The following is a 17,038-nucleotide window of genomic DNA, read 5'->3' on the forward strand; positions in this document are numbered from 1 at the left end:
AAGAATTTTTCAATTTGGGGTGCTGCTGGATCCTCAATGACACCTGGAAGTACAGGTGGCACCAGGGGCCCAAAGCATAAAATTTTAGACATGTAAGGGGGGGTGTCGGAGGAGACGGGCAGAGCATGGGGGCCCTGGGCTGGGGGCAGGGCAGAGAGGAGTCACATGGAGGGTCACCTGGGGAGGTCACATGCCCTCTTGTGTCCCTCCCATGAGTGTAGTACGGGCAAGAAATGATTTCTACTTGCACCACTAGTCCCAGGTGATCTGTTTGCCCAGGACCGAACACAAAGGACAAGGAGGGGCCAAGGGGAGAGGTGATATAAGAGGCTCGGCTGGAAGGAGCGGGCTGCTGGACTCGGGGGAGAGAGAACAGCCGGAGCCCACCTGGATGGGGACAGACCCAGCTGGATGGTGCTGAGACTGGCCAGGCCTGAGGGCCCTGAGAACTGCCTGTGCTGGATTCAGATGCTCAATAAACCTCCCGTGTTATGCTGGCTGAGTCACTGCAGGCTGGAGATCGGGGGGCATTGCTCTCTCTGAGGGTGGAGGCCCCGGGGGGCCAGAGCGAGGGGACTCCCTGAGGGGGCCCACGGCAGAGACGGGCGTGCTGAAGGCTCAGAGAGGTGCAGCTCCAGGAGGCGCCGGAGCCCAGGGCTTAACCCCCGAGAGAGAGTGGACCCCCGAGAAGGGCTGTCACACTGAAGGGGGTTCCTCCCAGGGGCCGTACGGAGCTGAGAGAGAGCACAGGGCCTGGGAGTCCATGACGAGGGTGACGTGGGGGACAGCTCTCTGGCTGGGGGGAAGAGGGGCAGCCCTCAGCATGGGGGAAGAGATATTCAAGCCCTCATGCAACACTCACTGAGAAGAGCATGTTCTTCTTGTCCTGGTTGACAGCACGAGGGTCTGGGACAGGTTCCGTGTGCTTGATTACCGAAACAGACTCACCTGGCAGGAGGAGCAGAGAGGGCTGAGCACATGGGATGAGGGCACCAGGAGTCCTGCCAGACAGACACCCGACATCCCCACTACATGGACAGATAGGCACCCACAGACGCAAACAGGCCCAGACACACACACACACACAGGGAGCGGAACAGGAGCTTAGAGACGCCCTCCTCCACCCCAGCGAGACCCACTCACCCACCGACAGACACATGGACAGTCAGACAGACAGACACATGGAAAGTCACCCAGAGAGACACCCCCCCACACACACAGTGACACCCACACAAACACCTCCCAGACACCCCCCCAGCATACACCCCCCCAGACACTCACAGACCTGCTGCACTGGCTACTGTTATCCCCCAGGGCTACAGACTCACAATCACAAGCTTGAATTTCTCATGCCTGCCCCGCAGTTCTGTCCCCCCCAGACCAGATTTGCCGTCCCTAGGCCCCCAACCCAGTCCTTCCCCCACCAGCCCAGCCCCCACCCCAGTTCTTTTCCCCGCAGCCCAGCTCCCAGGCTGGTTTGCCCCCCACCAGGCCCTGTACCTGTCAGGATGGACTGGTCCACACGCAGGGTGGTAGATTTGATGGAGATGATCCGGATGTCAGCTGGCACCTTGTCACCCACTGCATGGAGAGGCACAGGACATGCTGTGATGGATGGACACGGGGGAAGGAGTGTCCCCACTACCAGAGTCTGGAGGGCAGACCCTGCACTCCACCCCCTCTCAGCAGGGCTGCAGGGGATGCTCAGGGCAAAAGGGTAAGGGGGCTGTGTGACTTTGGCCCAGCTCATCCCTGGGGTACAAGGCACTGAATTCCCCAGGGCCGGGGTTGAGAGTGTTGGAGCAGCAGCTGGGGGGACACGGCCCCTGCGTGTCAGCAACACACAAGACCAGGAGACCACACCGAGGGAGGGAGCCAGACAGCCAGGGGTGTGGAAGAGGTTATACAGGGAGAGGAAATGCTGGATCTTTTGTCCCTGTCCACCCCTAGCCGGGGCACCAGCCCCGCTATTCCAGGCGGGGATCAGGCCCCCCAGCAGTGTAACCCTAGCTGCCCCTCTCCGCTGGGACCCTTCCTGTCAGCTCAGTAAGTGTCTCCCTCCTCCCCCTCCTTAGTGCCCTCTATGTCCTGCTGGCCATGTCCTCGTAACCCTGGCTCATCACATTCCTGCTGCCCCGGCCGCTTGGCACTGCCCATAGAAGGAGCGCCCGGCGCCTCAGCCCCCCCTCTTTGCCCAGGGGGCTCTCAAGGAGATGGCGAGGTCAGGGCTCCCGGCTGGCTGGCTGGCATGGCTGGGGGGCACTGGGAAGGGGGATATAAGGCCACCCCCCAGCCTGCAGGGAGGGGTGGAGATGGGGCCATGGCGGGGGACACAGGGTCTCTCCCCCCAGGCGGGGGGGGGGGGGGCAGTTGGCTGAAGCCCAGGCCCGGGAACACCTGTCACTGAACAAGTGCAGCGCAAAGGGGATTCCACGGAGCTCCGCTTTCAGCTGGGGCCAGGGACTGTCTGTTCCCAAACACCCGCCTCTCAGCCCGGGGAGAATGAGGCTGCGTCTGCCCCACAAGCCAGGGTCAGGGCAGGCTGGGGCCAGGCAGTAAACAAGGCCAAGAGAGGCTGGGAGGCCCTGCTCAGCCAGCCCCCACAGCCCCGACACCCTCGCAGAGGGGACGGGTGAGGAGCATCGGCGACCCTCCAAGGGCATTGTGGGTAATCATGGCAACAGCATGGTTGGGACGTCACCCCGACCATTCAACCCTCAGTACACAGGGTGTGTTTAACCGTTGCCCGAGGATGCCCCGTGCCATTTGCTCCATGGTGCCTTCAGCACCTTGATGTGCTCACTGCCACACACTCACCAGCCACCTCGGTGATGTCGCCGGGGACCATGTCCCGGGCCTTGATTCTCTGCACAGACTTCCTGTCTGCGCGGTACACCTTGCCCATCTCGGGTTCATACTCCTTCAGGGCCTCAATGGCGTTTTCAGCGTTCCTCTCCTGCCAGGGCAGCACAAAAAGTCACGCCCACCTGCCCACAGCCCCCCGGGGGCTGGGTGAACTGAGACCCCCTCAACCGGCAATGAGATGTGGGTTGGGTTGCTGTTGGCTGTTTACACAGCAATCCGTCACTTGGTGTTGAGGTGCGGCCACCTCTGGGGTGGTGCACGTGGCTGTTTACACAGGGGCCCATCGCCCGGTGCCAAGATGGAACCCCATTCTGGGATGAGACATTGATGTCAGTGACCACTTCTAAGTCTCCTGCGCTATCTCCCGGGTCACTTCAGCAGTCTCCCATCCAGATACTGATCTGGCCTGACCCTGCTTAGCACATAGAGGGGGTGGTCGCTGGCCCCTGGTTACCTGCCAGACTCCTACGATGGCATTGGCGATGAGGATCAGGAGAATGACAAATGGCTCCACAAACGCAGTGACCGTCTCCTCGCCTTCCTCAAACCAGGCCAGCACCTATGAGGGGCAGAGCCACAACCAGGTCACGTCTGTGTGACCTACAGAGCTCCCCATGCACAGCACAAGTCACCCTTCCCATCCCATGGCTGGAGAGCTACAGCCCTCCCTTCCCCTCCTCCACAGAGCTACACAAACCCAGAGTGCTACACCCTTCCCACCCATATGGCCAGGGAGTTACAGCTCTCCGTTCCCCTCCTTCACACAGCTACACCCTCCCACACACACCCACGCACCCTTAAATGCTACACGCCTTCCACCCACAGCCATAGCCCAGACCTTCACCATGACCCTCCCCACACAGAGTTCTACGCCCCTCCCACCCACATGACCAGAGAGCTACACTCCTTACTCCCCCTCCACCTCCACAGAGCTGCACCCTTCTCACCCACATGGCCAGAGAGATACAACCCCCTCCCCACTATACTCTCCCACACGCACACACAGAACTACACACTTACACAGTGCTGCACCTCTCCCCTCTCCTCCACAGAGCTACACCCTCCCCCCATAGAGGGCTACACCCACTTAGACACACAGCCAGAGCACTACACCCTTCACGCCACATAGCAAAAGTGCTACACCTCTCCACAACTCTACATCCTCCCCCGGACACACATACAGTTCTACACCCTCACTCTCTCTCCCTCACACACACACACATAGTGCTACACCTCTCTCCTTCCCCCACCTAGCTACACACTTGCACACCTCCCATAGATGCCCAGAGCACTACGGCTTCTTAAACACACAGCCAGAGCACTACACCCCCCTCCATACCCCCAGAACTACATGTGTCTCTCTCTCACATACATCCTACACAGATCTCCCCACACACACACACACACACTGCAAATACTACACCCCAGCCCATCACTCGGAGCATTATAGTCCTTCCCATTCGCACACACAGCGCACAACACCCTACCTCACACTCCCGCAGGTAGCTACCTAGCTCCCAATACTCATTACTCTCTTGGGTATTTCTATTATAATGGAGTCTTGTCCCAGGTGCTGCACAGACCTCAACTGAGATCAGGAGCCCCCTTAAGCCAAGTGCTGCACAGACCCTGCCCAGGATCCAGGGGTGTATGGGGATGTATGGTAGATAGATAGATAGATAGATAGATAGATAGATAGATAGCAGTAGGGAGATACTACCAGCCACCTGACCTGGATGGTGATAGTGACTGTGAAATGCTCAGGGAGATTAGAGAGGCTATAAAAATAAAAAACTCAATAATAATGGGGGATTTCAACTATCCCCATATTGACTGGGTACATATCACCTCAGGAAGGGATGTAGAGATAAATCTTCTTGACACCTTAAATGACTGATTCTTAGAGCAGCTAGTTCTGGAACTCACAAGAGGAGAGGCAATTCTTGATTTAGTCCTAAATTGAGCACAGGATCTGGTCCAAGAGGTGAATAGAGCTGGTAATAGTGACCATAATATAATGAAATTTAACATCCCTGTGGCAGGGAAAACACCACAGCAGTCCAACACTGTAGCATTTAATTTCAGAAAGGAGGACAACACAAAAATGAGGAAGTTAGTTAAACAGAAATTAAAAGGTACAGCGCAAAAAGTGAAACCCTTGCAAGCTTCATGGAAACTTTTTAAAGACACCATAATAGAGGCTCAACTTAAATGTATACCCCAAATTAAAAAACATAGTAAGAGAACCAAAAAAGAGCCACCGTGGCTAAACAACAAAGTAAAAGAAGCAGTGAGAGGTAAAAAGGCATCCTTTAAAAAGTGGAAGTTAAATCCTAGTGAGGAAAATAGAAAGGAGCATGAACTCTGGCAAATGAAGTATAAAAATACAAGTAGGAAGGCCAAAAAAGAATTTGAAGAACAGCTGGCCAAAGACTCAAAAAGTAATAGCAAAAATGTTTTTAAGTTAAACAGAAACAGGAAGCCTGCTAAACAACCAGTGGGGTCACTGGACGATCGAGATGCTAAAGGAGCACTCAAGGACGATAAGGCCATTGCAGAGAAACTAAATGAATTCTTTGCATCAGTCTTCACTGTTGAGGTTGTGAGGAAGATTCCCAAACCTGAGCCATTCTTTTTGGGTGACATATCTGAGGAAATGTCCAAGATTGCAGTGTCTTTAGAGGAGGTTTTGGAACAAATTGATAAACTAAACAGTAATAAGTCTCCAGGACCTGATGGTATTCACCCAAGAGTTGTGAAGGAACTCAAATGTGAAATTGCAGAACTACTAACTGTGGTTTGTAACCTATGATTTAAATCAGCTTCTGTAACAAATGACTGGAGCATAGCTAATGTGATGCCAATTTTTTAAAAGGGCTCCAGAGGAGACTCCGGCAATCACAGGCCGGTATGTCTGACTTCAGTACTGGGCAAACTGGTTGAAACTATAGTAAAGAACAAAATTGTCAGACACATAGATGAACATATGTTGGGGAAGAGTCAACATGGTTTTTGTTAAGAGAAATCATGCCTCACCAATCTACTAGAATTCTTTGAGGAGGTCAACAAGCATGTGGACAAGAGGGATCCAGTGGATATAATGAATTTAGATTTTCAGAAAGCCTTTGACAAGGTCCCTCACCAGAGGCTCTTAAGCAAAGTAAACTGTCATGGGATAAGAGGGAAGGTCCTCTCATGTATCTGTAACTGGTTAAAAGAGAGGAAACAAAGGGTAGGAATAAATGGTCAGTTCTCAGAATGGAGAGAGGTAAATAGTGGTGTCCCCCAGGGGTCTGTACTGGGCCCAGTCCTATTCAACATATTGATAAATGATCTGGAAAAGGGGGTAAACAATGAGGTGGAAAAAATTGCAGATGATACAAAACTACTCAAGATAGTTAAATCCCAGGCAGAATGTGAAGAATTACAAAAGGATCTCACAAAACTGGGTAACTGGGCAACAAAATGGAGGTGAAATTCAGTGTTGATAAATGCAAAGTAATGCACATTGGAAAACATAAACCCAACTATACATATAAAATGATGGGTCTAAATTAGCTGTTACCACTCAGGAAGCAGATTTTGGAGCCATTGTGGAGAGTTCTCTGAAAACATCCCCTCAATGCGCAGCGGCCATCACAAAAGCAAACAGAATGTTTGGAATCATTAAGAAAGGGAGAGATAATAAGACAGAAAATATCATGTTGCCTCTATATAAATCCATGGTACGCCCACTTCTTGAATACTGCCTGCAGATGTGGTCACCCCATCTCAAAAAAGATAAGGATCACTTGATGATTACCTGTTCAGTGAAAACAGCATGGGAGAGGTTTGCTGCTTGTCATCAGTAAGGCATTGTGAGAGACAATCCAGCTTAGTGAGGTAAGAGGACACAGCGGTCCCACAGTGCCACGTTGCACCCCAGGGATCTCGTCATATACCCCATCTAATCTATCTATCTATCTATCTATCCCCATCCACCCAATCTAATCTAATCTAATCTAATCTATCTCCATACACACTCATCAATCTATTTTATCCCAAAATAGCTTCCATTTCTGGCCTATCCCCTCTACCTGGTCACAATCAGCTTGGTTAGCTGCAGGTTTACTGTCCCAGGGCTCCTGAGGTGCTGGGGTGTCACCTCCTGCTGCTCTGACTCAGGGAATAACTGGATTTCACACACACCCCCTGCACAGACACACCCCACCCCTACCAAGCGAAGCACTCCTGCACAGACACACCCTCAGGCATGCACACGTGCAGCACAATGCACACCTCCTCAGACACAGGGGCCAGCTCTCTAACTCCCCCCTGCAGCAAAACAGCCACACGTGTGTGTACACACTCACACAGACCCCCCCAAGTGTCTCCCACTTTTGCACAGACATCAGCCCCCTCTCCCCCCGCCCCCATCTGCCAAACACACACAGTTACACACAGGGATGGGGCAGCCTTGCCCAGGCTGGGCCCAACTGTGCCCACTCAGGTTTCATCCAAGGCCCAGTGAGATTGAGATCAGTTTACAGGCCTCTTGCACTCACGCAAGCGGACGGGGGGCCCAGCTGTCGCCACCCTCCCCCCCCAGTACATATCAAGATCAAGGGGACATGGGAGGAGGGCTAATGGAGCCACATGGGGGGAGAATCACTTGGGGGAGGGGCTCCTCCCCCCACCACTGCCTATCCAGGCAGGGTCTCCCATTCTTTAACACCTGCCAGACGAAGCCCTGGGCCTCCCTCCTTCCACTCCCGAGCCCTGGCTTCCTCTTTCCACCCGCAGCCCTGGCCCAGCTGCCGACACTTGAGATGCTGCCTCTCCGGAGCCGATACTGAATCCTTTAAGACTGAATTCCGGGCGGGCCTGGGCCAGGCCTCCGCACAGAAAGGTCATGGTGAAGGACGATGCAAGACGACTCCCAAAGCCTGCTCCCCTCCTGGCCTGAGGAGCCCCGGGCCCCCAGCACCTCTGCCACAGAGACACAGCGTGGGGCCTGGACGGAGTGGGGTGGGACCGTACCCCTGGCCCTTCCCCAGGGACACCTGTCCCCCAGCATCTCCCAGTACTTTGCACACAGGAGTGATCTAGACTTCACCCTGCCCTGCTCAAAAGGGGGAAACTGAGGCACAGAGAGCCTGTGGCAGGGTCAGGAATAGAATCCAGAAATCCTGACTCCCAGTCCCCCCTGCTCTAACCACCAGACCCCGCTCCCATCCCAGAGCCAGGGATAGAACCTAGGAGTCCTGACTTCCAGTCTCTACCCCAATGGGTGTCCCAGGACATACCAGCCTCTCACACTAAAATTTACTCCTCAGTTCCCATGTTATACATAGAGAGCTCCCTTCCCACCATAGCCTCTCCCCCAGCCCTCTGGGACCCCCCAGTCAATCATGGAGCTGCAGCACTCTGGGACCCCCCAGGCCCCATCACTCACGAAGGAGATGCATCCCCTCCCACACCCTGGGACCCCAGCCCCCCGTCACTCACGAAGGAGATGCAGGCCGCCAGCAGCAGGATTCGCACCAGCAGGTCCTCAAACTGCTCCACCACCAGCTCCCAGATGGACTTGCCTGGGGAGTGGGGCAGGGTCAGGGAGCAGCAGGGATCCCCCCACCCCCCGGCAGGGATCCCACCCCTATTTTCCTTGGGTGTGGGGACACAGCGGGTCAGAGGCAGGGACACCAAGTCACTAGGGTGCCAGACCTCCAGGACTGCCCTGGAGTCACCAGGAATTAAAGATTGTGTCAGGTGATGAAAGCTCCAGGAATCCATGCAACCAAAACAGGCAGCCCTGCAAATCCCAGGGGCTGGAGCCAGAATGGGGATCAGAGCTGGGGAGTCAGGTTGTGGGGCAGGGGAGGGCCTTGGGGGCACTGGGTTGAGGGTGCTGCCCACAGGGGTAACGTTATAGGGCAATGGAGGGCACTGGGCTATTGGAGGGGGCCGTGGGCCCTGGTGGCCCTGAGTTAATGGGTGGGGGCCCAGGGTTTCCGTTAGAGAGAGGCTGGGGCTGGCTTGAGGATGTGGCCGGCAGTGGCTGCCATGGGCTCTGGCACTTTGTGGTTTTGGGGCCACCAGTGGCTGGGACTCACCTTCCTCTGCTGGGAGCTCTGCCCAAGGAGACACCGCCGCAGGAGCGAAGGAAGAGAGGAGAAGAGGCTGGTTAGCACTGTGAGCGGGGAACCCCCGGGGCAGAGTACATGCTGCAAGCTGGGGAGATAGGAACGAGCCCCAAATGAGGGGACATGCCACACAAACAGGGGCCGATGGGTTCATTGGCCTGGGGCACAACAACCCAGCCCAGGGTTGCACAGGGCATGGGGCCTCGAACCCTGGCGCCTTTGCCAGGCTAAGGGGAGAGTGTGTGTGTGCATGACCCACTGAGACACACACAGGGCTGACAGGAGGAGGAAAGGGGGGGCAGGACCCCCAAAAATTAATGGGGTGAAATGGGAAAGGGGTGGGCCCAGCTGAAATGAGGTACCGGGGCCCTACGTTTCCCTAGCTGGGGCTGCACAGACACGCAGAGAATGGGGTGCGCACATGCCCACTGGTGTAAACACACCCTCAGACATGTAAACATGCCCTCACACATGTGAACACACCTGCACATACATGTAACACACACCCACACACTTGTGAACACGCCTTCACACATACAGAAACACGCCCGTACATACCTATACACCCTCAAACACACACACACACACACACACACACACTACCACGCCCTCACACACATAGATGCAGCCAAACATATTCATTCACACACAAGTACTCACTCACACGCCCTCCTGCGGTGACCCGAGCTGGGCTGAGAGTTCCCGAGCTCGCTGGCCTGCTGCTCTGGGACCTGCACCAAGCCCAATGGGGCTGGGGGGTGGCAGGAAGCTGGAGGGACACCGTGGTGCGGTTGGGATCATTCCCATCCCCAATTGCAGTCTGAGCCACCCATCACTTCCACACATGCTGGCCCAGCACAGGACTTTCCTGCCCCGCGGGCATTAGGGGCTCCTCTTAACCCTGTGCCAGGACAGGAAGCGCAGCGTGAAGGATGCCCTCCACCCCATGCAGCATCTCTGGTGTCCGATCCATTCCAGAGGGAATTACAGGCGGGTTATTCTTAGCCAAGGAGCAGCTGCCTTGTCCCCAGGACGGCTGGGCCTTGCCTGTGTCTGCATCTTTGGCTTCTCTGTGATAGGCTCCAACCCTGACTCCGATATGTGGCTCCCTGGGCTCCGATACACGGCTCCCCGGGGCTCCGATACGCAGCTCCCGGGGCTCCGATATGCGGCTCCCCGGGCTCCGATACACGGCTCCGACCCTGACTCCGATACGCGGCTCCCCAGGCTCCGATACGTGGCTCCCCTGGCTCCGATACGCAGCTCCCTGGGCTCCAATACGCGGCTCCCTGGGCTCTGATACATGGCTCTTGGGGCTCCGACACGCGGCTCCCCAGGCTCCGACACGCGGCTCCCCGGGCTCCGATACGCGACTCCTGGGGCTCTGATATGCGGCTCTCCTGGCTCCGATACAAGGCTCCCGGGGCTCTGATACGCAGCTCCGGGAGCCCTGCTGATTCTTGCCCTGACACCTGGCTCCCCTCACGCTGCTACGCCCCTCCCAGGGCCCAATGGCTGATGCCAGCCTCACTCAGTGTCTCTTGCTCCATCCCTGCCTCTCTGTGTCCAGCCAACCCCATGCATCCTTAGCCACCTGTTCCATTCTCTCCATCTCTGTCTGCCTGCTTCTTTCTCGCTCCCCAGCCCCAGACATTTCTCTCTCCCCCGCACCCCATACACAATCAAACTCTCTGTTCCTCATTCTCCATCCTTCTTCCTTTCTCAGTCTCTTTCTCGCTCCACCTCTCTCCTCTTCTTCTCTCTCCCCATCCCGGTGGCCGGTCCAGCCGGGTGTGTGAGGATGCGGGGCACTGCCAGCACTTACCGTTGGGACCATATTTGTCCAGGTTCTTCTTCACCTGTTCAGGTGTCAGGCCAGAGTTCTCACTCACACCAAAGTAGGCCAGACACTCCTCCACGGTCTTTGCGTGGGAGTTCTCCATGGCTGCCCCACCAGCGCTGTAAGCCCCGTCCCCCCCGGGCTTGGCCTGTCTCTGCCCCTCACAAGCCCCGGCCGATCAGTTGGTCTCTGAGCGTCTCCCACCTCGCGTCCCTTGCCGCTCAGCAGACCATGGCCCTCCTCGGCGCCCAGTATCCGACAGGGGAGCCCACCCAACCTGTCCCGGTATAGACACCCTCAGTGGGGACTGGGGCTGTCCCTGGTCCTTATGAGGGAGCCCACGGGGCAGACTCCCGGGCCCCGTCCCTGGGCTCCCATTGGGCAGCTGCCCTGACATCACAGCCGGCACCGGCACACATATGGCATTCTGCGCAGGGAGGTATTTTTGCTGACTTGAGGCAGCGGGAGGGAGGCCGAGAGGTGACTTAGGAGAGTGGCTGAGGCGGCCGCACACCGAGATGTCACTCAACGTCTGCCAGCTCCTTGGAAGAAACCTCCCCCGCCGATCCTGCTCCTTGGCTCCTTGCGGGTTATTTCTGTCCCTTGGCCATAACGGACACATGCGGCTCAGGGCTTGTCTCACTCACGTTTCCTCGTCCTCACCCCCTTCCCTCTGTCCATGCCTCTGTTCCTCTGCTTACCCCCCAGCCAGCTGAGCTCTCGCGCGGCCGTCCACAGCTGCACCCGCTGGCCAGATCCTATGTGCCCCCCTCCAGCTACCCAGCCAGCTGTGCCACGAACACTCGTCAGCAACCCATCTAGATCGACCCACCCGCTGTCTGCCTAGATCCCCGCAGGCCGCTCCAGCTACCCAGCCAGCTGTGCCGTGAACTCTAACCAGCAACCCATCTCGATCGACCCACCCGAGGGAAGGGCCGGCAGCCCCAGGGCTGGGGGGGTGGAGGGCTGTGAGCTGGTGGGATCCCCTCCGTGGGGGAAGGGCTGGCAGCCCCAGGGATGGAGGATGGGGCTGTTAGTCGGGGGGGATCCCCTCCATGGAGGAAGGGCCAGCAGCCCCAGGCCTGAGGGGGAGCTGTGAGCCGGGGGGATGCCCTCTGTGGGGGAAGGACCAGCAGCCAGCTCCAAATTGAAACTCAGAGAAAACATTAAGAACATTACCACTTCATCATATCTCTCCCCACTTCGAGACTGACTGAGCAGGGTCACTTTAGCCGGTGACCTGGGGAAGTTTGAAGCCACCAACGTACCCATGGATGCCCCAGCATCTCTCCCATTCCTTGGTGGGAGCTACACCAGGCCTTTCCAGTTTTACGCCCTCCCTTAGGTCAGGTATGCTCGATGGCACTCGCAGGCTGCATTTGGGAAGGTTTATGCGGCCCGTGTCCTTTTGCCACCCCAAAACCCCCGGGGGTCAAACTGGGATCAGGTCTTCTCCCAGTGCTCCAGTCTGGAGGGCTGTGATTCGGGCTTTCTTGGTTAAGAGCCCCCGTCTTGACCTTGGCCAACCTCTGACCAGGTGTCTCTGTCACCAGCTGCTCGGCATCAGCCCCTTTCATTGGATGCAGCCACGGGGGAGAGGGGTCAGGATACACAGTAAAGTGCCGCCCAATAGATACGGCTGCAGCTTTTTAAGGGCCTGCCCCTTGGCCAGGCATTCCTTCTCGATGGCCGCATAGTCCTGCTCAGGTACCTGATGTGGGGTCTCTCCCCCTTAGCATCAGCTTGCATCAGCACTGCGCCCAGCCCGGCATCCGAGGCATCGGTGAACACTGTAAAGGGCTTGGCAAAATCTGGTTTACCAGATTTACAAGGCCCTGGATTAGAGCCTCCCTCAGTGCACAGAGAGCCCTCTGGCATTGCTCGGTCCAGACCACCTCATCTGGCTTCCCCTTCTTACAAAGCTCAGGGATGGGGCAGCTAGGGAGCTCAAGTGGGGTACAAACCTCCGGTAGTACCCTGCCATCCCGATAAAGGTCTGGACCTGTTTCTTGGTCTGGGGAACAGGCCAATCTCTCATCGCCTCCACCTTGGCCGGCTCTGGGCTTGGGCAGCTGCTCCTCACCTTGTGGCCCAGATATGACACTGTACCCACCTTACACTTTTCAGCTTTTACCGTCAGTCCTGCCTCCTTGAGGCAGCCCAGCACCTCCTCACCTGGGACACATGGTCCTCCCAGGTCTGGCTAAAGACACAGGTGTCATCAATGGACTACAGGGCCAAGTTCTCCATCCCCCTCAGTTCTACTTCCCCTTGGGGAGCCCATTCCAAGTGCAGGAATCCCTTCTCCCATAGGAATCTTTCCCTGCAGCCTTCCCCAAGGGAATTTGCAGCGCTGTGGCCAGCAAGTTCCCTCAGCTTCTCCAAGGAGGGATCCTTCTGCGGCTCGGTCTGGAATTCAGCTGCTGGGGGAGGGAGTGGGACCCGTTCCCTCTCACTGGCTGGGCTTGGGGTCACAGCCACGCTGAGCCCTGGCCCTGGTAGCTACCTCCCTACCGTGGGATCACTTCCCAGCAGCACCTCTGGACAAGGCAAAGCTGGTTGGCAGCCGACCTGCCCTGCCTGTGGGTCCCACAACTCAGCTGGGGTCTCAGCTCCCCCCATGCTCAGCGCTGCCCTTGCTGTCCAGTAGGGCTAGGCAGCAAGCTCTCTGCTCTCCTTACAGCATCAGAGCCAGCGTGAGCCCCCTCTCCAGTGTGCAAGGGGGCGGGGAGCATCTCTCCATCCCACCCAGCCCCAGGGCTCTGGTTACAGGCAGGCAGGTAGCCTGAGCCTAGCCGCTCCTCCCCCCTGCCAGCCAAGTCATCTGCATTTTCACTGACCATTTCCATCTTAGCCAATTGTTTCCCTGGATTCAAATTCAAACCCTCGGCCATTACAGGAACAGGGCCTGGATCCTGTCCCAAAGAGACACAGTCACCCCACAACAGGGTCTCACAGCTGATATGCTGGAGAACCCCAACTACCAGCCAGCCCAACCCCTCCTGTGTCTGCACAGGGATCTGGGCCATAGGCAGGGCGAGGGGCTTCGTCCCTGGGACCCTCACCCAGCTCACACAGCCCTTCAGCATCTAGTGGGGTTGCACCACCCCATCCATCAGGCTGACGGAGTCTACGGCCTTGGGACCCAGCAAGGGAGCTAGACACCGGGGCTTTTCCGCAGGATCCCCCTGGTTCAAATCGCCAGACTGCTCAAAGGCAGTGAGGTGGGCATCCACATCCCCCCCCTCCTTAACCAGGGGCAGCAATTTAGTCTCGAGGTTCCCTGTGGAACTGGCGCCCCGGGGTCTATCCCCACTCACCCCTGGGGGGTCCCCTAGGCCTCTCCGCTCCCCCACCGCCAGTTCACGCTGCTGCTGCTGCTCTTGCTCTCGCTGTCTCTCACGGTCCTCTCGGACTCAGCTCCAATCCCGGCCGTCTCCGATCCCCTGATGGGGAACCCGATCATGGAGACCCCCGTCTGGTCAGGGACAGGAGTCTTGGGGATGCCTGGCTACCTCTCCAGCTGCTCCCAGATCCTCTTGTATCCCCATCTGGGTCAGGAATCTGCTCCTTAGAGGGTCATCATCCTCCAGCTGCACGATTAACTGTGCTTTGGTGAGCTTTCCAATGCTCAACCCTCTCTTTTTGCACAGGGTTACAATGTCCTTCTTAAGGAGACGGAGATAGGCCATCATCTCGCTGTTCCCAAGTTGTTGTGGACTCACAGGCCTGTGTGCTCTCAGCTCCCCACGGTTTCCAGGAGGAACCCCTAGTGTGCCAGCCCTTCTCCAGGTCACCACCTCTCTCCCAAGGTCAAGCCACAGACTCCTCCGCCCCTTAGACTGCTCACCACAGTCCCCAGGGGGACCCCATTACTGCAACAGTCCCTCTCACTGGTCACATACTCCCAGGGGTTAAGCGTAGCTTCTTCGCTCCCTGAAACTGTCCCTCTCTGAGCCTTCAGCATGCCTGGTCCTCATTAATCCCCATTCATTTTACTGCTCCCCAGTCACTTACTGCAAGAAGCGTCATTCACGGGGTGCAGTACATCCCACCGCTTCCACCAGTTGTCACGGAGTCACCGGGCGATGCTCTGGAACTGCTCCCCATGGAGCTGGGCACGACTCTGGGGGAGCCTCCTCTCTGGGAGCAGATTGTCGCCAGGGCAAGAAGCTCACACGGCTTCCACCTTCCTGGGTCTGACCTCGGAGCATTCAGCATCCCCTGCCCCACTATGCGCTTCCCACAGCGAGTCCACCCAGGCGGGGCTCCTGGGGAAGCCAGAGGGTCCTGCCCCCCAACTCCGCAGTCAGACGTGACTCTCAGCCAGCCAGTAAAACAGAGGTTTATTAGATGACAGGAACACGGTCTAACACAGAGCTTGTAAGTGCAGAGAACAGGATCCCTCAGCTGGGGTCCATCTTGGAGCCAGGGAGGCCAGACCCCGGGTCCGGGTCTCCCTCGCTTTCCCCAGCCAGCTCCAAACTGAAACTCTCCAGCCCCTTCTCTGGCCACACCTTCCGTTGGCACCTTTGCAGAGGAGGGGCCCAGGCCATCAGTTGCCAGGAAACAGGGTGTCGGTCAGTCTCTGTGCCAACATCATCACACTGGCCCTCTAGGGCTCTACAACAATCACACCCCCGATCCCACCACCTGGATCCTTAAGAAAGGCATAGGGGGAAACTGAGGCACCCACCCAGTATTCAGAGAAAACATTAAGAACATTCCCACTTCATCACATCGGGGGCATGGATGCTCGGGGAGATGGGGTCAGAACCAGGGCATGGCAAATGGCCTGGGGTCAGGGATGCTGTTGTGGGGCAGAGCAGGGCATTAGGAAATGAGGTGGTGAGGTGACGGGGGAGGTGGGCTGGGGGACAGGGTAGTGGGGCTGGGGCAGGGGGAGCAAAGCTATGGGGCTGGAGGCTCAGTGGGGCTGGTGGCAGGGCAGTGGGGCTGAGGGCTGGCATGGCGCTGGGGTAGTGGGGCTGGGATGGGGGCAGGGTAATGGGGTGAGGGCTGGGGGTTCAGTGGGGCTCCAGTGGGTTGGGGGCAGGTAGTGGGGCTGGAGGCTCAGTGGGATAGGGGATGGGATGGGGGCAGGGCAATGAGCCTGGGGGCTGGAGGCTAAGTCGGGCTTGGGGCTGGGTTGGATGAAGGACAATGTGGCTGGGGGCTGGGCTGGGGGCAGGTAGTGGGGCTGGAGTCTCAGTGGGGCTGAGAGCTGAGATGGCGCCGGGGTAGTGGGGCTGGGATGGGGGCAGGATAAAGGGGCTGGGGGCTGGAGGCTCAGTGGGGCTGGTGGCTGGGATGGGGGCAAGGTAACAGGGCTGGGGGCTGGAGGCTCAGTGGGGCTGAGAGCTGAGATGGCGCCGGGGTAGTGGGGCTGGGATGGGGGCAGGGTAAAGGGGCTGGGGGCCGGAGGCTCAGTGGGGCTGGTGGCTGGGATGGGGGAAGGGTAACAGGGCTGGGGGCTGGAGGCTCAGTCGGGCTTGGGGCTGGGTTGGATGAAGGACAAAGTGGCTGAGGGTGGGGCTGGGGTCTCAGTGGGGCTGAGAGCTGAGATGGCGCCGGGGTAGTGGGGCTGGGATGGGGGCAGGGTAAAGGGGCTGGGGGCCGGAGGCTCAGTGGGGCTGGTGGCTGGGATGGGGGAAGGGTAACAGGGCTGGGGGCTGGAGGCTCAGTCGGGCTTGGGGCTGGGTTGGATGAAGGACAAAGTGGCTGGGGGTGGGGCTGGGGTCTCAGTGGGGCTGAGAGCTGGGATGGCGCCGGGGTAGTGGGGCTGGGATGGGGGCAGGGTAAAGGGGCTGGGGGCCGGAGGCTCAGTGGGGCTGGCGCCTGGGATGGGGGCAGGGTAACAGGGCTGGGGGCTGGAGGCTCAGTGGGGCCGGGCAGTGGCTGAGGGCTGGAGGTAGTGGCGGATTAGCCACTGGGCCAATGGGGAAATGGGCCGCTTGGGGGGCCCGGGAAAAATTGGCTCCCCCGCGCCCTGACCCCATTTCCCCGCTCGGAGCGCTGGGCCGGAGGGCGGGCCCCACCAAAGGGTAAAACCCGCCTCTGGCTGGGCTGGGGCGCAGCCAGCAGCAGTAACGGGATCGGTCCTGAGCCAGCTCAGCCCCACTGGGCCGCAGCAGCGTAGACAGGGCTCGGGCCGGGCGGCTCCGGGAATCGTGTGTGGGGCAGTGGGGACCTGGCAGTGGGGAACTAGGGC

At 58.1% G+C, this 17,038-nt stretch overlaps 1 protein-coding gene across 2 annotated transcripts in view; it reads right to left on the bottom strand.

Moving 5' to 3' along the window:
* Window positions 1-10,940, bottom strand: part of ATP2A1 (ATPase sarcoplasmic/endoplasmic reticulum Ca2+ transporting 1) — a 34,187-nt gene extending 23,247 nt beyond the window's left edge. For both annotated transcript variants that reach the window (XM_074956702.1, XM_074956703.1), the window contains exons 1-7: window positions 10,813-10,940; window positions 8,958-8,975; window positions 8,353-8,435; window positions 3,320-3,424; window positions 2,818-2,956; window positions 1,501-1,581; window positions 863-948 (exon numbers count right to left, since the gene is read on the bottom strand). In XM_074956702.1, the coding sequence (XP_074812803.1) occupies window positions 863-948; window positions 1,501-1,581; window positions 2,818-2,956; window positions 3,320-3,424; window positions 8,353-8,435; window positions 8,958-8,975; window positions 10,813-10,930 (630 nt within the window). In that variant the 5' untranslated portion in view covers window positions 10,931-10,940. The remainder of the gene's footprint in view (window positions 1-862; window positions 949-1,500; window positions 1,582-2,817; window positions 2,957-3,319; window positions 3,425-8,352; window positions 8,436-8,957; window positions 8,976-10,812) is intronic.
* Between the last annotated feature and the right edge of the window lie 6,098 nt (window positions 10,941-17,038).

Source organism: Natator depressus, chromosome 6 (genome assembly GCF_965152275.1).
Source record: "Natator depressus isolate rNatDep1 chromosome 6, rNatDep2.hap1, whole genome shotgun sequence".
NCBI lineage: Eukaryota > Metazoa > Chordata > Testudines > Cheloniidae > Natator > Natator depressus.